This window comes from Anomalospiza imberbis, chromosome 1 (assembly GCF_031753505.1).
Source record: "Anomalospiza imberbis isolate Cuckoo-Finch-1a 21T00152 chromosome 1, ASM3175350v1, whole genome shotgun sequence".
In the NCBI taxonomy this organism is placed as follows: Eukaryota; Metazoa; Chordata; class Aves; order Passeriformes; family Viduidae; genus Anomalospiza; species Anomalospiza imberbis.
The window spans coordinates 51,825,925-51,851,626 of record NC_089681.1 but is presented as its reverse complement, the minus strand read 5'-3'; the positions used below and the strand labels follow the sequence as shown (position 1 = coordinate 51,851,626).

Here is a 25,702-nt window from a genome sequence, read left to right as displayed (position 1 = left end):
TCTGCCCTTAAGCACAGCTGGAAAGGATAAGGGTGCACAGACTGAGCAGAATCACACCAATGCTCAGCAAGTGTTACACACTTTGAATTCAGCTACAATTTTCCTACACAGTGCCTTCTCAAGCACCTGCAGGTGCACAGCAGCGCAAGATTTGCTTCCTGACAGCTGTGATCATTTGACTAAATTTCATTCCCTTTCCTATGAAGCTGTTCTCTGACAACTTATGTTGCATCTGAGTGGCCAAGACCAAACCACTTGGTTCCTCTCAAAGTCAGAGATTCTTACTCTTTATCTGGGTGCCACTAATGGCAAGGACAGCCACAGCCTCTGGCTCAGCTACTTGCTGACGTGTGCAGGCAGTGTCACAGCCCTGTAACTTCCTTCCCCTTCCTATTACACCCACTCACACTTTCTGGACTCTTATCTCAAACATATATCACGTCTGTCCCTTCACTCAGCAGGCCATTGCCACACCTCTGCAAGTGATTTTGGGTGTCCTGTTTCTCCTGCCCTTGGCCCTTCCTGCCAGGCCACTCCCACAAAACCCCTTCAGTCCTGTCCCAAAAATCACCTGAAGTACACTTGCCCAAGTCTGGACAGTTACATGTCCCACTCCTGTCACCTTCAAGGCAGTGGCTGCCAACAAACAGAAAATTGTGGTGGTGCAGAGAGAAGCAAAGGCCAAACCCAAAAGCATTAAACAGATTATCCTGACACACAAGCTTCTCGAACAGGGAGGGATACAAAATTCCTGACATTCTCAGCTGGCAAAGAGCAAATGGGAAAAATGTTATGCATGAAAGCCACTTTCAGATACCATTTAGCATTTTAAAAACTTGAGTAGTTTTCCTTACATGATTGAAGGCTGAAATTCCAGTTCTCAGGACTTGCAGGCTGAGTAAATCAGGAAAGATCTGTCTCTGATCTACAGGTATTTTTTGCTAGTTAAACTGAAGATTATATATATATATATAAAAGAATGAGCAATTTTTTCCAATGTCTAAGAATTCTTCAACTGAAGAAGGTAAAATCTCAACATTTTTGGTCAACCTTTTAAAGGTATTTTGAATAGGCAGAAAACAAACCTTTGCAACATCACAGAAGTGACCTGTGCTTAGCCATTCTGAAGTTTATAGTCATTTAACAAAGGATGCCAAAGACACTACACCAAGACCATGACTAACCATCAAGCTACAAGTGCTGCAAGTTTGCTGAAGCTTAAGAAAAAACACATTTAAATGCATTCTTTAAATTATTTACTGTGCTTTATGCTCACTCTGAAAATAGTAAAAATAATATATTTGTTTTCTAGCTCTAATGTCATCTGTACTCTCACACACTGCCAAATCACCTATCAACATTTACAGCATGCAAGAGATCGTCACACCACACACAATGAACCACCCTAACTCTGACTGAGCTGTGGGAGACCATCAAAGCCACATTTATGACACTACAGAGCAAAATTCAGGCTGCGTTTTGCCTGCAGAAATAATTCAAGTCATTGATAGATGGTGTTGTGACACTGTCTCTGAATCACCAGGACAACTACTGCCACTCAGAAAAGAGGCAGCTATCAAGAGCTGTGGACATGTCATCAGTCAGTCTTTTCCTGGAAATGGGGAAGGTTAAAAAAAAAAAAAAGAAAAAGCTCACAACTCAGGATTGCTGCTGCAAGCCCCCAGCCAGGTAATAATCAGCACTGACTCCATGATTCCAGAAAGCTGATCAATCACTTTATTATACTATACTTATTAAGAAACCATCCCCCTTACAGACAGTCACGATACAGATGGACCCAATTGGTCCTTAAATCTAAACACCATCACCACTGGCCAATTAAGAAACCACCCTTTGGTAAACAAATCTCTGTAACACATTCCACATTTCACAACAACAGGTGCAGCAAGTGAAGATAAGAATTATTTATCATTCTTTTCTCTGATCTTCTCACAGCCTTCTCCAGGACAATGCCTGGGAAAGTTGTGCATTGCTCTCTGTGGCCAGAGAGCTGCTGCCACACAGGATAATTCCTATAGAGCTTTAAACTGGGCTCAAGTAAATGAGGCCTCTTCTATTAAACAAAATTAAAAGTCCCAGAGTTCAACACAGTAAATTTAAAAAGGACAGAGATAAATTTTCCTGCCCTAGAAACATGGCCCTCAGACTCCCTGTTTGCTACAATATTCCTCAGCTGGCAAAATGGAAAGCTGGCAGCCACCCAAGGTATTCAAACAAAACACTGTAATTAAAAGCTACTTAGGGCACCATGAACCAAAATATATGCTAATAAAAACATCATTAACTAACTTGCGAGGAGACTCTTAGGGTAGGGAATCTTTGCTAATAACAACATAATTGTTGGGCATGTAAGTACCAAAGTCTGCAGCAACAATTGAAAGCTAATGGGGAAAACGTGAGTTAGGAGGGGGGAAAGTGACATTTGGGAAATACTGGTGTGGAGGGAAAGTGACTGCAAAGAAAAAAAATAAAGCGAGTATGTTGGATAGCACACCAACACAAAGCAATCGGGTCCACAGAGAGCAGTACTTAGGCACAGAAGATAGGGGGATTTTGTGAAGTGTTCTACCAGTTTGTTTCTTTCTAGTCAAGAAAAAGGGAAAGAAAAAAAAAAACAAAATAAAAGGATTAAGAAGCTCTCTCTCCTTTTGTAATCATGTACTGTGTGAATTTTTCACCACAAGCCACACACCCCTCTCCAGGGTCTCCTCCTAAGTAAGCACACTCAGCATTTACCCCCAACAGGGCTATGATAGAAAAGCTTTTAATCTCCATTTTCTGCTGCATTATTGTCACTGCAGCATTGACTCCAAGCTAGCAGTTTCCCAGAGAAAATTACGAACAGGGAAATGAAAACTCATTAAAAAGGACAAACTCATGAACGAGGATCAAAAAAGTGCCACTACTGTTGCTTCTGCCTGCATGCTCTACCATGGTTAAAGGTTTGAGCTTAACGTTCATGGCATAAGTGAGGCCTCAGTTAAATCTCAGTCAGGGCTCTTCTGCTGTGAAGACTTCACATCAGCACGTAGACACAGCTGGGGAAGCACAGGGCACCCCACCTCCAGAGTAAGCACAAGCCTCTGCTGGGCCTTGCCTTTAGGAGAGCAAAGCCAAATGAAGGCAATGTTGAAAGAGAAGAGAGTCCAAAACCCTGCTTTCAGCAGTACAGACTGACAAAACTGCCAGGCTTTGGCAGTGGAACACAAAGCCTCAACAAAAACTGCAAAGAACAAGGGAAGGACAATTCTCAAAGCAGAAACAACATTCAGAAGACATTTATTAGTACACTGTGAAATCAGCAATAGGCCCAGAGGATGGCATAGGCTGGAAGTGTTGGGTCATCATTGTTGGTCAGAGGATAATTAGAAAAAAATTAACAGGGGGGAGACATTTGTTCTTGAATCAGAAGGAGCAACACAAAACAAAGCAACCAAAAATCCCTGATTAAAGTGAGTAAGATATTGAGAAGCATCATGTGTTTAGCTGCAATGTAAAATAGGAATGTTCTAGGACAGTGAATGACCTGGACCAGTATGGACCTCACCTTGGGAAACTTGTCTGCCTCCATAGCTTGCACTCCACACCAATGAACTTTGTTTACTATATCACTCCACTTTTCTAGTCCTAGTGAAGGACTGGGAATACACAGTGCAAACACAGAACAAAAAGATGGTCCCTGGACTAATTTGTGATTACTAATTAATGAAAATCTTTAGCATGCTGTATCTGTAATAAATTCTAAGCAATCTAACAAAGTTTGTAGTGCTCACTGCTCACCAGTTTGACACACACACACACACACACACACACACACACACACACATACACACACACACACACAAAAAAAGGAAAGCAGATGTTTGAAAAACGATGAGCTAATAAAAATTGAGAGGAAACATAAGGGACAGTTGGGAAGGATGAATTTTGTGTCTAAGAGTCAGAGCTCAGTCACAGATTTCCTGCCTCAAATGAGGCATCATTTGTTTCAGTAAATATGTAAAGATGAATATTACTATTCTCCCAATTTTAGAGGGCTTTGAGAGTCCTTAGACTATGTAGGAAAATACGTAAATCTTGATATAAGTATTAATCCAACTGAGTTTTGTGTGTAAAGTTTTGTGTGTCTCCTTGCTAAAAAGAAAAGCGAGGAGAACGGGGCAGTGGAGGGAAAAGAGAGAGAATAAGAAAGGAATCTGAAACCAGGGGGAAGAAAACTGAAATTTTGCTAGCTCTTGCAATAATTAGTCAGTTATCAGCTCCACACCATGCAGAAATTGAACAAACAAGATTCAAGGGAAGGAATTAGGCTTCAAATATGTTTTTCAAGGTCCATTTTCCCATGACAAATAACTTACTGAATTGTTATGAGCCAACAGATTTCATCAGAGTCCCTTTATCTCACACTGTGCATTATAAATAAAAGCACAAGCATTTCCTGCAATTAAGAGCAAATATCTTCTTTGCCCACAATTCACATTCAAGGTATGGAGAATACAGTGGGATGTATCAGGACTGACATCCAGTCTATATAAGCATCTAATTTTATCCCAACCTAATGTGAGCATAGCTACAATTTCCTATGAAAAGACACTATGCCATTTCACAAGTTCGATGTACTAGAAGTGTGCATAGGTTTTTCCATTTCTCTCGTATTTCTGAAGATAAACATGAACATATATTAAGAGAAACCTACAACTCTACAGTCTAGTACTACATACTACTGTCACTGAGATTATTAAAAGAAAAAAAATTTTCAAGCAGGCTTACATACAGTCCGGATGAACTAATGCCCAAAAATCCATTATGGCTCGAAAAAAAATCAAGACAAAAACCCAAAGTGGTTCAGGTTGCCGGTGGTAATTTCTTAAATAATAACAGCAGAGACAAGCCATGCCCATATTCACTGTCACAATCCAAGATAACCCCAGAGTCACCACCTAAGTTCAGACCACCCCAGCCCATGGGCTGCAAGTCAAAGCCTTTCCAATGCCAATGAGAGCTGCCAGACACAAACCTGATGAAACCAGAGGGGAACTGCTCAAGCTGTCTTGGGGAAGGTGGGTGACAATTCACACCATGGTTTGGGGATTTTTTTAGGTAGGTGATATGGTCAGCCTATCTCTGCATTTTCACCATCCATGGAAAGAGAACCTAAATACTTAGTGCCTACTGACCACCTGCATTGCAGAGCCTTGCAAAGATTCAGAAGGTTGATACTTACAGTGTCTTCTGAAGATGAAAGGTTTAGAAAAAGCACATCAACACATTAAGAGAGACCAGGATAATGAAAGCATTCCGCAAACTAATACTCACCCGTTCCTGACCAGCTGTGTCCCAGATCAGAAATTTATGAAGCTCATTCCCACATGGCACAGTTTTAGTCATGAAGGATGCCCTGGAAATAAGGAAGAAAGAGAAATTTGTAACATAACTGACACTCTGAATATGTAACCTGTAGACCTTAGTGAGTTCTTCTGGATTAGACTGCATTTGGGGAAAACTCCAAAACCTTGATTAAATACCTGCAGAAGTAGAAGTCTCCCTTTTCTCATATAGGACATATGCTACCTACAGATGTATTTTTTAAAAGAAGGGAAAATGCCTCTGAAGTTCAGAGGGCGTTTGTTCATGGCTCCAGGAACATAAATGCTCCAGCTATTCACACATTTTTTCTTTTAGGAAAGAAGGTTACAAATTTATGGGCTTTTTTCTGTATTACAGGAGTTCATTTGAAAGCTGGTAGGAGAGAGTGCCAAACTCTGGCAGATTTCTATTTCCCCATCCTATCTGAGTACTGCTGAACCATTTTTGCTGTGGTAATATTTTTCCTGGCTCATAAAGATGCATTTGATACAATGCACAGTCGTTACAAAAGCACGGAATGGCAGCAAATGACATATGACTGAACAAAGCATTTCCTGAGAATGATATACTAAACTTCTCCTCTACAGCCATCTGCAAATTGATTGAATTTAACAATGCTGCATTGTTTATGAAAATAATAACTAAGGAAAAAATAAAAAGGCAGCAGGGTGTGTTCTCTCAGTTGTCACTCTGCTTCTCAAACCAATAAGCAACACTTCACAGCTTCAAAAATGGAAACTTTATAGATCCACAGTGGCTACTGTTGATTGCAAGGATTATATATTTAAAATAGCTGAATAATTTGGAAGAAAAAAACCCTTATCTGTGTAGACAAAAAATATCACCTGTGTGAAGCTAGCCGTCACATTTTAATCTCCCAATGTTAAAAAAAATCCCTTTAGTTTTCATAATTATGATAACAGAGGAAAATTGTTTTCCAAATTGAGCAGAAGGCATTTACTTAGCAACAACCACTGCTTGGGGAAAAAAGCTGCTAATGGTTTAGAAGTTAAAAAAAAAAAACCACTCAAGTTGCCATCAATTCCTTCACTGCAAACAAGTGTCCTTCAGCCAGTAATTTTATTCATGACATGCTTCCTTTCTCACTGTCCATTTTTCTCTATTCATTTCATTCAGGAATCCAAAGTTGTCCTGGAACTTCTACATGCAGCTTCCAGCTGAGACTCCTTCATGCATTGAAAGGCAGAGCTTCAGAAGGTACTGTCCAACCCTCTGAACAACACACAGCAATCAATACCAATCCTTCACAGACTACTTAAAACACCTCTGACACACATGCCAGATCAGCTCCTTCCCCCCAAATTACTCCTTTCTGTACATTCCATAATAGCTGCCTTTCCCATAAGAGATCCATAGCTTCAAAAATTTTCCAGGTCCCAATGGACTTGGAAAATCTGTCCCTAAGATATTAAAAGAAAAAAAATCTGAATTAAAATCTTCTACAGGACTGTTAGGATTCTGATGGTCTGATACATGGAAGCTTTTAAGAAGTGATATAAATTAATTATACTTAGTTTAAATTGCATTGTTCCTATTTTAAGAAAGAACAATGTGACACATCCTAAACTTAGACAAAAACACATCCACGTGGGGAAACAGACACTGTCCATGTTCCAGCCCAGCCTACCAGACACTCAACAAAGGCACTTTAAGGGCTTCCCATGGTCTTCCTGCCATTACTCAGCTATGGGATGACCTGATCATTGTGGAGGGCACTGTGATAAGAACATTTCTCTCTCTCTCAGGATTTTTCATAGAGGTGCACAGAGAGAAAGAAAGAGAAAACAATTTCTATTTCTGCTCCTTGTTTTTCCTATGTGGAATGTGTTTGGAGAATTGTTTCCCTGGGGTGATTGCTTGATTGGATTTTGGTGAGGATTGTTTGAGCCTGGTGGCCAATCAGGTCCACCTGTGTCTGGACTCTCAAGAACAGGGTCACAAGTTGTTAGTAGTTAGAAAAGTAGGTATGCAGTTTTAGTATCTTCCTTTATATAGTATATTAATGTATTATAGCATAGTTATAATAAAGAAATCATTCAGCCTTCTGAAATGGAGTCGGACATCATCATTTCTTCCCATTGGGTTCACCTGCACTTTACAATAGGTCACAGGCTCCTGGGTTGTGGGATTTTGGTTTTTGTCTTGTCAAAAGCTTCCCACTTTAGATTGTTTTGGCTGTAGGACCTTAGGACTTAAATCACTCAAGGGTCAGATTTGAAACCTCACTGACCAGTGAAACCAAAGTGATATTTTGTGTGATACTTACCCAATAGTAGGACTAATATTATGATCAAAGTGGTCCTGGACAAACCGACAAACGATGCTCGATTTCCCAACCCCAGTATCCTGAAAATCAAAGAAAGCATGAGAGTGAGTCAACAAAGTCATATCCAGGAGACCCTAGGTGTCAACACTTGATTTATTTTCAAGAATATTTGACTCTCTCTTCTTGTCCTGTGGCAAGCGGGGCACCTTACACATTTCAGAAGAAAAGTGAGGACATGGCTTATCCTTTTCAAATATCAGCATTGTGAGTAAATCTTCCTGGCCCTCTTCCCAGGACTCCCTTCTCTCCGAGCCCTCTATTTTATTGGGTGGATTTTATATTCCTGTTGCAAGGACTGCAGTCCATCCAGCAGAGCCATTTACTTGTACAAGCAAACCCTGTGCTTTCCAACACACGACGCATTACACAGCACAGCCAGAGAAATAATTTCATTCAGGCCTGTTGCACAGCCAGCCCAAGCAAGCTTCCAAAACAGACTAGTAACACCAACATTTTAGCACACTGACAGCACTGACTTAGTGAAAATAACCTTTTCACGGCAAGACAAACTAGCCCACTTAGTGGAAACTTTGCAGAGGCTTTGGGTGGTTTTGAAAAGGTAGGAATCCAAAGATCTGGATCCCCAGAGATGTGCAGCTCTCCCTTTGCATGCCATGCTAGAGGTCTGCAGTGCATTACTTTAAAGGCAAGACAGCTTACTTTCTACACTGCAACATGGCAGACTGATTCCATTTGCAGGAATAATCCTTTTTTTTCTTTCAACATACCCAGTCAGTAGGGGAAAATAACAGCAGTACAATACTGAAATAAAATTCAAAACAACCTGAAGCAGCAGGAGAAAAGTTAAAATTATGCAGAAATATTATTTAGGCATCTAAGATACAAACAACTTCCCTACAATGCAACATTTTTCAGTCTGTCTGTTTTTGCCCAAAGCCTTGGATGGTGGGTAGAACTTAAATTATACAGGGAATTATCAAGGAAGAGGAGTAACATTATCACTGTGTCTTCCACAGAATTGCAAAGAGCCTCCTTAGAGACAAAAAGGATGCCAGGAAATCAATACTGACCTTTGCAAGACGTTAACAATGACAGCCCAGTGTCCAATCTAACTCATTAAACAGTCAATGGAAAGTTTTCTATTAATTTCATTGAAGTGATTGCAGAACTACCAGATTGTACTTGGTAGCTCCATTTGTATCCACATTTTAAGATGACTAATTTACACAACACTCTTGAAAAATGCAGAGATAAGACAATACAGTTTGTTAACAGCACGATGCACATAACTATATATTAAAAAAATAGAAAAGCAGCTTTTGCCCACACATATTAAAAATAGCACTTCTGCCTCTCCTGGAATCAATTTTGCAATGTTAACTTCTTTTTGAATAAGAAAGAAAAAGAATGCCTGTATTTACACTTCCTTCCACCATGCTTACATGAAACTGTATTGTCACACCAGTCTGACAGACAGCACTTATTAGAAAACCATCATTTAAACTCTCATATTTAATTCAGAGCTGTCCTTAGCTTAAAGGCCATAATAAATGCTCATGTTACACAGACAGTTGTTTATCTACTCTGTCCAATCAATAAGAAAAAAAGATCAAAGGGAGGAGTAGTGTTTAAAAACAGCCCTGTAGCCTTTGATCAATAGCAGTAACACATCCTGTTACTATTCCCAAATTTTGCCTTCATTATCGATTCCAGCTGACATTGCTGTATAATTACTACACCAGGATGGCAGAACACACTAAAGAAAATAAAATTTAAAAAACCCTCTGTCCTGAAATTGAGGATCTGATTATTCTCCCAGATTTTAAATGGTGTAGAGAAACTAGGATTACCACCCACTGGTTGCAAGGAATAACATTTTTCTCTTGGGACAGCGTTTCTGCCACCATGTTCGAAACTAGACATTGACTCGGGTGACCCAACAATGCTTCAGTTTCATCTGCTTCTTCCAGCTCCCCTGAGGAGTCACTCAGAATGGAAACTGCAATTAAAAGAGGAGCCAGGGTCTCTGGCAGGGATGTGACATCCACAAGCATAGATTAAAGCTTAGCTCATTTTCCTGGAACCTCTTCATCTTTCAGTTCGTGGCTCTTACTAATGTTTCATGATAACGTTAAAAGGACCTTTCAAAGTTTCTATTGCTTTCACATCTCACAATGAGCACAGTCAAACTTAAGCATATGCCAGGCACACCAACAGCCCTCCAGAAGCTTAAAGGCATTCTTACACTTTGCTCCTGGGATTGCTTGCACTATCAAGAAGGCTAAATATCCCCTTCAAGTAACTGGAGTGAAACCAATGGACTTGGACCACAAGTGAACCTGTTTCTAGGACAAGCACTGCTGCAGCCACTGGCTGGTGCTTTCCAGGAGCCAGGCACTTTATTGCACCAGGGGGATTCAGTTGAAACAAGTGCTCCCAGCTTCCCTTTTGTTGCAGGGAGGATGCAAACCACCATCTACTAAAGTATAATTACAGCACAGAGGGGAAGGAAGTAAAATAGAAAAAGCTTCCTACTCAAGGCAGTGATTATCATTCCATCATGGGATTTAAAACTACTTTGAAAGTGTTCAGTCCATGTTACTGAAAACTGTACTGACACCCATCAATCAAGACATTCACCTGCCTGAAAGCAAAGAAAATCATGGCATATGAACATTATACAACAACTTGAAAACAGCTAAAGAGACCTTAACTTTTACTGACAACAGTAAAAGTCAGTAAAACTTTCAAGTCTCTCACAGGCAACAAGGAAAGCAGAGTTGTTGCTTCAAAGAAGTAGAAAAAATGGTTTTTTTTTCTCAGCAGTGCATTGATATTGAACCTTCTTGCTAAGGCTGTATAAACCTTTTCTGCAACCATCTGCTTTGTACCTTACTATATGGTCTTTCTCTACACAAACCTATTTTTCTAACATCTGATGGGGATGATCTCCCTTTGTTTTGTTTTTTTTTTTTTTTGTTTTTTTTTTCCTTCAAAGGATTATAGCAGATTTATCAAGCCACATGCCTGGGTAACATTCAGGCATACAGAAGATTTATTTTTCCAGTTCTCAGAGTTCTGCTATTATACCCTCTAATCTGTTTTTCTGTTTTGTTTTACCTGATGTTGGTGTACATATAACATCAAACATACATGAAGGTATAACACCTTGGCTTATGCAAAAGGTCCCAGTGGCAGCAGAGTGGATTGGGTAAGTTTCAGAAACTGAGAACATGCCCTCAGGAGTTATCTTGCACTTCTAGGAACAGATCCTGCTAGTCTTTGGAAAAATCCTCATTCACAAGAAACCCAAGGGCTTCAGCACTACAGTCATTGACTCATCATGATCAAGAGCATACAAATCCAGGAAAGAAGTGGCAAGAAATGAATAAATATAAAATAATTACTGCGAATCAAAGTGAACACGAATCACTCAAGGAACCAACTACAGGCTTCCCTTTATTCTTTTTTTTCTTCATAAGCCTCCTAGCACACTTTTAAAATATCAGCTATAAACCACATTGTAGCAAGATAAGCAAAGTGGGTGGGGTAGGGAGGAAGGAAAGAAGCAGAAATATAATTCACAGTAAGTGAGCCACTATTAGTTTGCTAGAGTAAGTAGCTACAGCTTCAGAATCTCCCCTGGTCAGAAAAAAATGGATTAAAAAACCTGAAACTGTATCAGAAGCTTTTGATAAACACAAGGAACCAATGTAAGCATGACTAATTCCAGACTTTTACCCTTTAACCCCGGAAAACACATTCTCTGTTCTTCCAAAATCCCTTACCAGCAGATTTGGGTGAGAGGATTTTAAGAGCACTAGAACGGAGAGCAGAATGCCACAGAAAACAGTGCCTCCACCTACACTCCAGCTCCCGGGGAACCACCCCACTTGGCTCTCCTCAGCTCTCATTACTGTAAAGGAGATGAGACTGTATTTCAAGCTAGCAACATTACAGTATGCTGGCAACTCATTTGCAGGCAAGCAACAACTGAGCTGCTTCTGGCTGATTTGCAGCAGCTTACAGGGAGATTAAAAAAAGAAAGCAGAAAAAAGTATGAGCAATATATTAAAAAAGAAAACCATTTTCCCATTACAAATAGGCATTTGGTATATTCCTCTGTCTATTTTTCCAAACACATTTATCCCAGCAGAAAAAGCTAATGCAGAAAAATTTAATTTAAAGCTGGATGTCTCATTTATATCTTTGCACATAGGGCCTGGTCCTCCAAGCACTTCTCCAAACTGGAGGGAGCTATAGTACCCTGTAAACACATCCCTAATTAGGCTGTTAGTCTGTAGCCTTGATATTACAATAGCTTTTAACAGATTGAGGGTCAAGCCCTATTTTGCTGAGTAAACTAATCTCTTCAAGTATTTTTTTTTTTTACATCTGGAATAAATGTTGGATTCACAAAAAAAATTCCATACATATCATGACTGATGACTAAACAGCAGCCCTATAATCATGCACACTGCTGCAAGAGCTTTTTTAGTCTCAACAATGCAGAGTCTTTCTCTGCTATGTTAACACACAGGGCTTCCTAAATATGTGTAAAATTAGATAAACCATACAAAAATTCTTTATTACTCTAGGATTTTGAAAATACAAACAAAACAAGAACACTAGACAGCACTTCACACGAGGAAATGGCACCCTAAGAGTGCCACTCTTAATGAACACCCTGAAGAAACTGCCTTCTGCCCTTCTACTTGCAAAATAAGGAAAAAAAAAAGAAAAAAAATAACATCTGGCTTGTAACCACCACAGACCTCATGACTAACTTCCCATTTCAGTTTTAAAGGAAGGTTGAGACACCCTGGAGACAGGCACCACAAAAATCTGCATTAAGAAGCAATGGAGAACTGACCTCTATATAAATAGGGATCCCACACACAGCTCCTTCGGAAGGAAGTTTTCTCATCAGCTTGGACAAAGCCAGGATTCAATCAAATTTACAATTTGAATTTGTAAAAATTTTCGAAAATTAAAAATGCCTGTCCCTTCAAAACATTCCTCACAATAACTAAGAGTCACTGAGACATCAGCTACAGACAGGTCTCATTAAATCTGACAGGGTTTAACATGAGTTAGTCTTACAGATCAAAAGAAGAATGAGCCCTAGCAACCTGGAGGGTATAAATACTAAGTGCTCAAAAATCCCCAGGCAAAGATGTTATTTCAGTAATAATATGAGAAACATTTGGACCTGACAAGTCTTTATCCTTTCCCACATGCCAGAAACTGATCCCACAGCTCATGTGGCTTCCATCAAATTCAGCAGGACTTCCCTGCACCTCACAGCAGGAATACATCTGCTCCTCAGAGCTCATTTGTGCCAAGCTCCCCAAAAGCTGAGCTGCCAACCACCCTAACTTGAGCAAAGACATGAGGCATTTGGTGGCTGAACCCTTCCTCTGAAGATCCCTGATCAAGAGAAAACCCTGACTGCAACCAATGCATTCAGGGATAATTTAGTGTAACCCTCAGGAAGCCTCACATGGCAAAGCATTTTCATCAGGTAGAGGGGCTGGAATTACAAAGCTGCTCACACTGATGGAACTCAGGGTTTGAGCCAGAGAGCAGTACCAGAGCCTACCAGCAAGCTGTTCTGAAGCTTTCTCTAGATAGGTTAGCATCAAGAAGTACAATTAAGTGCATGCACCAGAAACATCTGTGGTCCAATTTGTCTTCAACAATTCTCTCAGTGTATCGTCCAGTGAGATAACAGCACCTTCTCTCTTCCTTCAGACAAAAAAACAAAACAAAACTAATAAAACAAACAAACAAAAAACAAAAACCAAAACCAAAAACAAAACAGGCTTGATGAAACATACAGAACTGGGTGCAGTCAAAAAGCTGTCTCACTCCCCTGGAAGAGGATCTGCCCAGAGAGGAAGCTGGCTGCTCCTCCTTGTTAAGAGAAGCAACAATCCCTGGCTCCCTGTTACATATTCACACCACCGGACAGTCTTGGCTGATTCATCCCTAACTGAAAAATAACAGAGGAGCCAGTTTATGCTCAAGATTTCCCAAGTTAAATTCCACTTTTTGTAACATCGATTTGATTCCTGCCAGTGCTAGTGCAGAGATGAAGGAGAGGTCCTTGTCTTGCTCCAAGCAGAGCTTTCACTGTTGAAGCACTAAAGATGTACAGATGAAAACACTTGAATTGGTATGAAGTTACCAAAAAGGAGAAAACTGTCCTTTATTATCAATGCATTTGGTATTTTATATACCAAAAACAGGCACTGAAAATCTTTGCAACTGGCTAGGCAAACTTGAGGTAGAATAACAGAATTTAAACTTAAGGGGAAGAAAAATAATCAATGAGTCACAAAAAAAAAAAAAAAAAAAAAAAAAAAAAAAAAAAAAAAAAAAAAAATGCAGAGAGACCATTCATTCCAGTAGCTCTGTAAAGCGCAGCTGGTTTTGACTTGGCAAATCAGCTTCTGCACATTTGAACAGCTCTTCTTTCCACTGTCAGAATTGGCCACGCTTTCATTTTTGATTTACAGTTGAATCACCCTGGCCCATTCCCATTACCCTCAGCAGGACTTTGATGGAATCTGAAAATTCACAGCAGTGTAATTGCATCTCAGAGCTGCTAAATGGTCTGCATTTCATTAGCTATCATCAAACAAATTGCAAGCCCTGCGCTGTAAAGTATCGCTGAGCTTTAGCAGAAATGTAAGCTCAGTTCTGGTCAAGCCTGGTGTCCAGGAGGAATGTCACTCCAGGGGCACGGTCTGGCATGCAGCACTGAGACACCCAACCTGCATTTTGAATGCTTTCAGGGTTGCCAGTTCTTAACCCAAAGGCATGTGACATGGTAAGGCTGAGCACAGGATTATGGCTGTCTTCTAAATTCCCGTGGAGGTAAAAAAGCAACAAGCTGAAAAATAAATTAAAGCTTTGCAATTTGCAGCCTGCTTTAGTCCTCTATGCCCACCCTTAACATTTTAATCATTACTCTGCTGATCAAATGCAGGTAGCATTGCAATACTTTCCATGTCTTACTAATCCACTTACAGCTGCTCTGGAAGGCTGTGACAGGCAGCTTGAAGAGCATCTGAAACCGCCTTTGGATTTTTATCAACTGTATTAACATACAAGGAAGAGTTATGCACAACAGATTCCTGATCGTAGTTTCCAAGGGCAGTATTTTAATCCAAGAATTAGTCTACCCAATAAACTTTTTGCTATCCTAAAACTCATCCTTCGCCCTTCGCTGTGTTTGGGTATCACTTTCAGTTGTCTGAAAACACTGCTGTAAGGAGAAATACCTCGCAGGAGACCGAAGTTCAGACACCCCTGGGACTGAATTGAATCTGCCAAGTGTCAGGCTTGTCCCAGGGAAAATGAAGCCGTGCACTGTGGAGTGGTGTCGAGGAAGAAGTGCAAAAAGCTTCCCACCTTTATTCAGTTTTTCCATCTGCAAGATGTATCAAGTGGGCAAAGCTATCACTGCATAACTGCACAGATGAAAATACAAGAGCAGCTCTTAGACTCACACACTGGCTCTCAGCTGCTTCACCAACACAAAACTGCCTGAGGCTTCAGTCTGAACCAAAGGGGTGCAGGTACAGGTGCTCTGAAGCCTCACTTCTGCAGTCAAAATATTTCAGGCATCTCATTCAGGACACTAATGATTTCTGTAAATTCCAAATTAAAATTTTGTGGCCGTATACCACCAGTGGTCTCCAAGGAATTTCCACAAAGATCTGGGAGATACTCACCTGGAAAACAAATTTTTGAATGGGAGGAACTAGGACCAGAGTTGGCTCCCAGAAGTGTCATTTTGCTGCCATGCACTTTCCTGAGTGAAGAGTACTTGCCAAATGAACAACACTCACACTGAATACTGGAACCCAGCTGCCCACGATCCCAGCACAAACACTTGGCTCTCACTGCAACTCTGTTTTGACAGGGAAGATGGCCACCACTGGCCTTCTCTGGTGGCTTTACCTTGGCTGGATTCTGCAGTGTCTCACTTCAGTGAGAACCACTGCAGTTCTTCTGGTCATCTGTCCCTGTGTGAACATTATACAAAAATCCCTATTCGCATTTCCCTTTTTTGCATTCCCTTCTTTAAACTCATAACATATGGTAGTAAAGGTGTCTTTAAGTCAGTTGGTACATTACTCCCACTAAGTTAGGATGACCTATGCCAACCCCCCCACAGTAAAAATCCCTACACAAAATTTCTAATTGCTTTCAGGCCAATATTACTGTTGCAGAGCACAAATTAGCTACAGAATCAGACTTTTTCCTCTGGAGCACATTAGATTTATATTAATTCCCTCTACACACAAAAGTGCAGCACTTGTTCTACCCACAATCAGGTCAGTCCTGTTATATCAGAATGCAATCCTTCCTCCTAGTGCTGCAAGGACTGCATTTGGCACAGTAATTCTTGGCTCTATTGTTCTCAGCTCACTAGCTGCTATATGAAAATAGTTTTTTTGATCTTACCTTGCAACAGCATTATGGGGATGTAAAACAGTGATAGTTCTAAAGCATTCAGACAGTACAGTAACAAAGAGCTATTTAAGTTCTTTAAGAGATAGTCAAGCACTGAGTTGATTTGTTTGGTATTTATATGTGTCTTCAATACCAACCTTATATTTCTACTGGCTCTTTTAAAACAGAAAAACATTTGCCAGTCAGGGCTTAATGTATCTGGCCTCCTGTGGTGGGCTGATGCTGCCTGTAAACCAGGTGCTCACCAAAGTCATCCTCTCTCTCCCTTCCTCAGCTGGGCAGGAGGGAAAAAATATAACAAAAAACCTGTGGGCTGAAATAAGGACAGGGAGAGATCACTCACCAACTACTGCCATAGGCAAAATAGACTCGAAATGAGGAAATTAATTTAATTTATTACCAATCAAATCAAAGTAGGATGATGAAAAATAAAAATTAAATCTTAAAACACCTCCCCCACACCCTTCCCTTTTTCCTGAGCTTAACTTTACTCCAATTTCTCTACCTGCTCCTCACCAGAGCATTGTCTCTGCCTCTCACTCCTCTTGAGGGGGAAGACTTCCCACATTCTTTTTCTGCTCACATGCAAGTCCTCCCCATGGGGTGCAGTTCTTCCCAAACTGCTCCAGCACAGTCTCTGCCATGGGGTGCAATCCTTCAGGCACACACAGCTCCAGTGTGGGTCCTCCATGGAGTCACAAGTTGGGCCAGCGAAGTTATTCCAGTGTAGGCTCCTCTTTTCATGGGTCCACAGGTCCTGGCAGAAGCCTCCTCCTGCACAGATTTTCCATGTGGTCACAGTTTCCCTGAGGCATCCACCTTTTTCAAAATCATCCCCTCCACGGGCTGCAGGAGGATCTCTGCTCCACCATGGACTTCCATGGGCTGAAGGGGCACAGCTGCCTCACCACAGTCTGCACGCGGGCTCTGGGGGAATCTCTGCTCCGGAGCCTGGAGTACCTTGTCCCTCTCCTTCTCCACTGACCCTGCTGTCTGCAGGGTTGCTGCTCTCACATATTCTTCTGCAATCTGCTCTTGTACAGTAGTTTTTTCCATTTCTTAGCCATGTTACCCCAGAGTCGGCACCACCATCACTGATGGGCTCAGCCTTGGCCAGTGGTGGGTCCACTTTGGAGCCAGCTGGCATTGGCTCTGTAGGACACCAGGGAAGCTTCTGGCAGCCTCTCACAGAAGCCACCCCTGCAGCCCCCCCCCCCCCCCCCCCCCCAAAGCCTTGCCACGGAAACCCAATACATCTCTGAATGGAAAACATCATCTGATCCCTTTTCTAGGTTTGTTTTCCTTCAGTCCACATCCATTTGCAAAACATGTACAGTGACTGACCATCTGCTTCACCTCAGAGCTGAAGGGAGTCTACAGCCCTGTCCATCTCTGTTCCCAACCAGTCCCCAAATCCAAATGCCTGCTGCATTACCAGTTTTGGCACCCTTACCAGTGTGATTATTCAGCATGTGGTTTCCTTCCACACACATCCTGCACACATCTTCCTGTGGAATTAAACTCAGGCCGGCACAGCTGCTCCAATATCTGCAATACCTGGAGCCAGAGAATGCAGTCCTACTGGTCCTGGTATCTGTAGGCTTCTTTGGAGTTAGCAAGTTTCTTTGTAGTCACAGGCCTCTTGCTCTCCACCAGGTCCCAGCCCAGTAATCTTTCAGAGACAACAAAAACCTCTAATGCCCAAGTTTTAAATACTCTTTCTTTAATATTTTGCTACATCCTTTTCTCTCTTATAGATAAAAAATAGTATTTCCATCCCTCCCTCACTCACAGATTGCAATATTAATTATGATGTCTTCAACTATCTACTTTTGTCAAAGACATACCCAAAGATCACAAGCAACACCATACCATAAAGTACAAAATCAAGCATTGATGGCCAAAACCACTTTCTCATCCTACCAAAGTGATGCGTCTGGCCAGAGATAAGAGAGACTGAAGAGCAGCTAATTCTATATTGTAGCTAATGCTAGCAAAGATTCACTTTGCCAGAGACATTGGTTTTATATAATATTACATGCATGAATATATCAAAGTCTTTCCTAGAGTGTTTCCAAGATAACTGGCATTATTCTGCTAGCATTACTAGGGCTCCAAAACCAAGCTCTTCATGCTCGGTTGATGTCATGGAGAATCATAGCTGCAGCCTTAAGAATAAGAGAATCACAGAAAGGGACCTTAAAGATCATCTACCTCCAACCCACCTACCATGGGCAGGGATATCTTTCAATACACCAGGTTGCTCAGTGCTCCATCCAGCCTGGCCTTGAACACTTTCAGGGATGGGGCATCCACAGCTCTGGGCAACCTCTTCCAGTGCCTCACCACCCGCACAGCAGAAAACTTCCTCCTAATATCTAATCCAAACCAACTGTCTTTTTGTTTGAATCCATTCATCCTTGTCCTGCCACTTACACATGATAAAATGTCCCTCTCCATCTTTCTTGTATTCTTCCTTCAGGTACTGGAAGGCCACAATTAGATCACCCTGAAGTCTTCTCTTCTTTTCCCTGGGATGAACAATTCCAGTTCTCTCAGGCTTTTGTTGTACTAGAGATGCTCCATCCCTCTAATCATCTTGGTGGCCTCCTCTGGACTCTCTCCAACATGTCCGTGTCCTTCCTGTGCTGAGGACCCCAGGGCTGGATGCAGCACTGCCGGTGACGTCTCACAAGAGTAGAGTAGCGGGGTAGAATCCCTTCCTTTGCCCTGCTGGCCATGCTGCCTTTGATGCAGCCCAAGATGTGTTTTACTTTCTGGGCTGCAAGCTCACATTGACAGCTCATGCCCAGCCTCTCATCCAGCAGAATCCTCAGGTCCCTGTCAGCAGGGCTGCTCTCGATCTGCTCATGCCCCAGACTGGAGTGAGTGGTACTCATTGCCCCAACAAAGTATTCCACGTGTCTGCTGCACATTTACTCTTCCAGGACTTACAAATCATGCTGTTCTTCTGCAACCTGCCAACTCTTTTGTCTGTGAAACTGACACACGAATATAAAGAGATCTTGATTTATGAGAAAGGGGACTGTGGAGGGAAAGGGACAACAGAGCTATTCTTCAGGAATAAAATTAACACTACAGCCAACTTACCTCTGCTTCTCAAGTTTTAGAGCTCACCAACTCTGGTAAAAAAAAACCAACCAACCAAACAAACAAAAACCAACCCGAAACCCAAATCCATATTTTAATCCCACTGTTTAGGCTTAATCACTGCATCTTACGATACAAAGAGGAAGCTAGCCACAGTGCTATGCTACCATGAGCGTGGACAGCAAAGATAACAGCCTTGGACTGTTGCTAATATTATTTAGAAACTGCTTCCCCACATCAAATTTCTAGCTAATTCTGTGTCTTCTCTTACACCTTTCCTTCCCCTTTGCACACAAGTTATCAAATTCAGAACAGCAGCTGAACTGCCAAGAGAAATATGGGGGGGTTTAAATTGAAATCAAAGAGCAGAATCTCAATCAATTTCTTATGCCCTTGTCAGTATGGGGTATGGGCGGCTGTGGAGAGAGAATTGCTTAGCCTAGTGAAAAGAAGAAGGAACTTGGTGTTTATTTGCATTCCTTCGGCTCGAACTGTGGCTTTTGGGGGCACTGGCTATTAATTTAAGATGCTCAACTCCATTTTGACAGTTTTGAATTGTCTCTACAGTTTCAAGTAAGAGCATGATCTCTATAAAAACCAGCTGCAAACAAGGTGGTATCAATCTGGCTGGCTAATAAGATGAGAGGATGAAAGGAGAAAGAAGAGGAGCACCTTTGAAGGGTCACACACACACAGATCTCCTTTGGATGAGCAGCACATGCCAATGAATGAGCAAAAATCCCTCCCACTGGATTGCACAGGGGACCCAACAGTACAATGCCTGAGGATAACCTTAATGAGGCTTGCTCATGCTTCACATTACAGCGAAGCAGCTTTTGAGTACAACAGGGTGGTCACAAACTGTGCAGAAGCAGTCCAGCCTTTGGGGGACCTCATTGTCAAACAAGGCACTGGCTGATTAAGTCACAGGAAACAACTTTGTGTCAATAAAACTGACTCAAGACTGAACCCGTGGCAAGAAACAAAACCCCTGGCACTACCTGAGACAGCTGCCCACCAAAGCAAGCTCCATGACAAAACCAAACACCGTAGAACCCTTCTGCAAGGGCTGGGCTGGGCGGCAATGCACGGGAGGGCATTTCACTGGGCAATAGCACCACCTGGTGACTCCTGGGACTACGGGATGAGGAAACCGGGTCCACTTGGCCATGCTGAGAGTGGAGAGGAGGAGGAAGGGACGCTGACTCAAGTGCTCCAGTGAGCTGGGAGCCGAAAGCCTGGGGAAGGAGGGAAAGAGGACAGCAGGATGAACTTACAAGAACTAGAAAGGTGAGACAGACTGAGAGGGAAAGAAGAGTGCCTGAGCACCTTCCCTTGGAATCACACGTATCTCCCACTGCTGGTTCCACCTTGAGGAGCCTTGTGTGGTAATGGGTAGTGTGAATGTGGCAAAGGCAGCTTCAAAGGAATGCCCCTATCCCACAACTGATTTATTGTATCAATGAACAAAGAAAGGAAAAACCCCACAAAACCCACAAAAACCCCACCCAAACCTGCACAGTATCAAAAATGTTGTATGCTGCAGAGAGGAAATTTTTGGGTTAACTTTTAGGAGACTGTAGCTGTGGGACTTCATGGAGTCGCTATCTTCAAACAAGAATCATACCTCTAATTGCCTTTTACTGACCACTGGGATCACAGGATCCTCCTGACCATGGTATAACACAGACCAGAAGATAAACCCACTAAACTCACCCTGACAGGAGCAATTAAGTGATAAGAAAGTGTGTTACTGAATCACAGAATTACAGAACAGTTTGGGATGAAAGGGACCTTAAAGATCATCTATTTCCATCCCCCTTGCCATGGGCAGGGACACTAGATCAAGTTGCTTAAAGTCCCATGCAGCCTGGTCCTGAACACTTGCAGGGATGGGGCATTTACAGCTTCCCTCGGACACCTCAAACCATGGCATGCTCTCCTACCACCCTAGCTCACCCTAATGACATCTCCCTGCTGCCAGCTTGCTGATTTCCCATCTGAGTTCCACCACAGACACTTAAGTACAACCTCTCCAATGTTCACCATTTCATTTTTCAGGTGAGGATAAGAAATGGGCCCTATGGGGTCCACTTACCATGGATCACACTCCCAACACCAATGAAATAGGCACTAAAAGCAAGTCAAGATCACTCCAGCAAGTCAAACCTCAAACAGCGAGGAGCTAAGTAAAGCCAAAATAAATTAAAACTTCAAGTACTGCTTCAATGCCTATGCAATTTTATTGATAGTAATACCTGAGTTTTGGCAATTCCAATGGCCAGAATTCATTTTCTAGACAAATTTGGGAGACTTTTTAACATCTGCATGCTGCCATCCCTTTCCTACCTGCTCTATCTCAAAACACACATGTAATCACAAAAATCCACTTGAGGTACTACTCCTCCTGCAGAGAAATTCCTATTTAAAGATACAGTAAAAAATGTATGAATAGTATCTACTTAGAAATCCTCATAATTGTCCCTGAAGTTGAAAAATTAGGTAAGGGAAGTAACATACAAGTCACTGTACCTCACATTGTCAGTGATAATGAGTATTGATTGCAGTGGTTTTATCTCTATTGGCCATATGCACACACACCAGCATAACAATTTGGTTAAATATCCTTCATCACCATTGTGCAATGCAGTGATTAGAGAAACTAAATTTAGTTTTCAGACTACATGCATAAATAACCTGAGGTTTTCATAGTTAAGTAAACACATTAAGCAACAGCATCCTGACAAATGTTGTTTTCAAGTACAATTTGCCAGCAAAAAATGGGATAAAAAATTCTGTGTAGTTCTTTCCAAACAAAATACTTTTCCTAAGTGAACCTTCTCCACATATATTGTAACAGCTGAAACTTTCAAAATACTGGTATGATGAGGAGATAATATTTGACTTGAATTGCTGTTTGACACAAGCATACTTCAACACCCTACCTCTTTTCACTGTCAAATTCTATCATTAGGGGTCATGACTTAGAAATACAGGCTTGTTAGTGCCACCTAGTAAATATGAAAACAAAATAGTTTATGTTCTTGTCCCACCATAGAAGATATTCAAAATCTTCCAACCGGTCTGAGATTGATAATCCAATCCAAACACTATAACTTCACATTGCAGATTGTCAACAAGTACCAACAGTCATTTTCTTTTATTAAATGAAGGCAGTGGCTCTTAGACAAGCAACAATACGCCCATCAACCACAGCATTTGACAAAATGGCCCTTGTGTTTAGCTTCCTATTTCACTAGTATAAAAATTGTCCAGCAATTGCCTGGAAAAACTGTAAAAGGGCTCCATTACCTTCAAATTTGTCCAACCAAGCTCAATAAGCCCTATTCAATTCAATGTTCAGACACACTCCTCCCAATTTGTAACTGTCCCACCTGCAACTTGTTATTGCATTTCATATCAGAGAGGAAGAAAAAAGCCACATAAATTATGAATTCCAACTGAAACACTAGTTGAAAACTTCAGTCCTGGAGACAAGAAAGCCCAATCCCGTCTCCCTTGCAGCAATAGGCAACAGAGAGGAAGAAAGCAGTTTCAGGGGGCAGCTATAAAAACACACATTTCCTCTAACAAACAGGAACCAGCCTCATGGCCAAGGATCTTTGCTCCAAATTAGCAGAGCCCTGGTACCGAGGATGTCACCTGCCAACAACCAGAAGCAAATAACTCTTCCACTGGTCTCTTCTGGCCAAAGGCAGCCAGACACCATCAGCCTTGAGTGGGTCAGGAAACACCACAAGGGTGGGACGGGAACTAAGGATTTCATACCTGGATTTATTGCCAGAAACTCTGCCTCTGCTCATCAGTTCCTTTTAGCTGATACAACAACCTGCAAAATCAGCAGCCTCTGGTGACCATCAAAGGTATGAGCTGGTCTCCTTTATCAGCAGCCTGAAGGCTGCCCAGCGGCTATTGGCACCCGTTTTATGCAAGCTGCTTTTACAATTTGCCTGTCTTTGGAAAGCTGCCTCCATCAACCTTCCAGAAACAATAAAACAAGTTTCTTCTCCAGGGAAGGGGACAAGTTGAGAGTTTCTGAAATTTGCCATTATTTGTTATTTACAATTAACTGCAAATTATATATAGATACTATGCGTCCATGTGGACATTAGGTGGCAACATGAAGGCGATGCCTAAAATCCTTGAAACTGGAGGTTTTCATTTCCTGAATTTATGTGCAGGATGGGAAATGGACAATCAAAAGTTTACCTAAATCTGTGTTACAAAATGTGTCACCCAACTGTTAGCTTTAATTAACCTTAATTAGTAGTGATTTCATATTCATTACACCTGTTCCCTAAGACAGCAAACATCACCAATTATTTTAAACAGCATCATATAAAGACCCACCTGGTGCTTTTCCCTCTATCACTCATGCAAGTAAACAGAAGAGATAACAGCAAGCATGGTATAATAAAACCCAGGGCTGAGTTTTTTATCTGTGAATTTACTGTGTGCTGCTGTGAAGTTACTAAACCTAAAGCTATCTGCACCAAACAGGCTCATGAACAGGAGAAATTATCAGTGCAAGGCTGTAGCCCTTAAGCAGTTGACTTCTTGAATGTGTTCACCTCCTGTTGGTTTCATCAGGAATGAAATGCAGCAAGTTCTAAAAGCAAGTAACACTAGTGCCATGACATTCAACTTTTTAGGGAGAGGCCCTCAAGGAAAACCAGGTGTTGTTGCTCTCACTGTTAAGGCACCCTCTTCTCTCCATCACAAAAATAATGAGGAAACGAGTACCTAACTTACAACTGACTTGCAGAAGGAAGTTTTTATTCACCTGACCATTTTTTCTCATCTTCACTTAAAATCTGGGAACTGGAAATGGTCAAAAGTGTACATACTTTGCAAATCTCAACAGAAAACACACTGGGAACATTTCAATTTGAATGCTTAACCATGGAGTTTAGTACATTTAAGGACATCTCCTCAAAGGACAAAGGGGTAGAAGGAGTGCATTTCATCTTTCCCTCCAAAGTAGGAAAAGCCACACAGAAGGTACTGAGGAGTCACCCTCAAGACATACTGTCTGGATAAACACTTCCAGTGTCACAGCCTGAGTGTTTGGGACTACATGGAACTAACTCCGAAGTTCCCACAGATCCCAGACACAGCAGAACAACAGGCACAGGGATTGGGGAAGACATAATAACTGGCCAATGAGATCATACCAAAGCTGCCCTGTGTCACATCTGTGACAGTCTTTTTGACTGGTTGAGAGATACAGCTGAATTTAAAGCAGTGCAAGCAACAATTCTGCAGGCTCCACTGGCCAAAAGTGTTTTGAAACACAAATGAAAAAGCACTAAGACAAAGTCAGGGTTTTAAAATAATTTAAAAGGAAACTGAAGGCTAAAACCAAGGGAGAGGTTGGCGGGGTTTTTCACCCCATGTTATTATTTCTACTATCTTTTGTTGGTTTGCTCTGTCTAGCTTTCTGTTTTATTATCTTCCGCTTCTCTTTCCCCTGCTCCTGACTTTACTCCTCTGTGTTCCTCATTCCCTCTCACCAGTCCCCCTACAATGCTCCCACATGTTCTGCCTTGGTCTCACAGTTTCAGGACTCCACCTCCTCCTCTTCCATTATTCTCTGTTCCTCCAAACCTCCTCTATGCCAACATCTACACCCCTTTTTCTACTGATCTGCACATACTTGCAAGTGTTCAAGGCCCTGAGCAATGTTGTCTACAGGAACGTGTCCCTGCCCATGGCAGGGGGGCTGGAATGAGATGGTCTTTAAGGTCCCTTCCAACCCAAACCATTCTTTGGTCATAAACTATTCCTGAAGAACTTTTTTAGGCTGCAGGGCTACCACTCTCCTTCAGACAATCTCTTCAAATTTGGATTTATGCTGTCAAAGGTTCACTTTCTCTCTGCCTTTTTCCACATCAGCCTAAGGGAGAAGACAAACCTGGCCACAAGTTAGGTAGATCTCAGCTATTCCATCTGGCTTTAATGTCAAATGACAGCAATCACTCACAAGCATTGTAATCTCAAATACTTAATTTACCTAAACATTTTATCTTGTTCTGCACACAGCAGCGCATTCAGCTGTGCATTAAAGCATATGCTGAGCTTTTAAGCATGGGATTCAATTTAGCCCATGCAGCAAAGGCTGAAGGATGTACCCCGATACTCTGCTGAAGAGGGATTACCCAAATGCTCAGAATCAAGCATATGCTTAAGGATGCTACTCAGATTAGGGTTTCAGTAACATAATCTTGAATCAAATTTATGTTATCTGGTTTTATCCAACTGCCATTTTTGTCACATAAAACATGCTCCAACTGCCCGTCTAATGCCCTGGCATGCATTAATTCTTTTCAAGCACACTCTGCAGGAAAAAAATAAACAAAAATATCCAAGGCAGAAAAAAAATAAACA

General features: G+C 41.6%; 2 protein-coding genes across 3 annotated transcripts in view; one reads left to right on the top strand and one right to left on the bottom strand.

The window, feature by feature from the left end:
* The window catches only part of PPP4R1 (protein phosphatase 4 regulatory subunit 1), a 283,628-nt gene that overhangs the window by 165,649 nt on the left and 92,277 nt on the right, over positions 1–25,702 (top strand). The window lies entirely within an intron of this gene.
* Positions 1–25,702, bottom strand: part of RAB31 (RAB31, member RAS oncogene family) — a 62,456-nt gene that overhangs the window by 27,629 nt on the left and 9,125 nt on the right. The window contains exons 2-3 of the mRNA XM_068192399.1: positions 7,676–7,755; positions 5,338–5,419 (exon numbers count right to left, since the gene is read on the bottom strand). Coding sequence (XP_068048500.1) covers positions 5,338–5,419; positions 7,676–7,755 — 162 coding nt within the window. The remainder of the gene's footprint in view (positions 1–5,337; positions 5,420–7,675; positions 7,756–25,702) is intronic.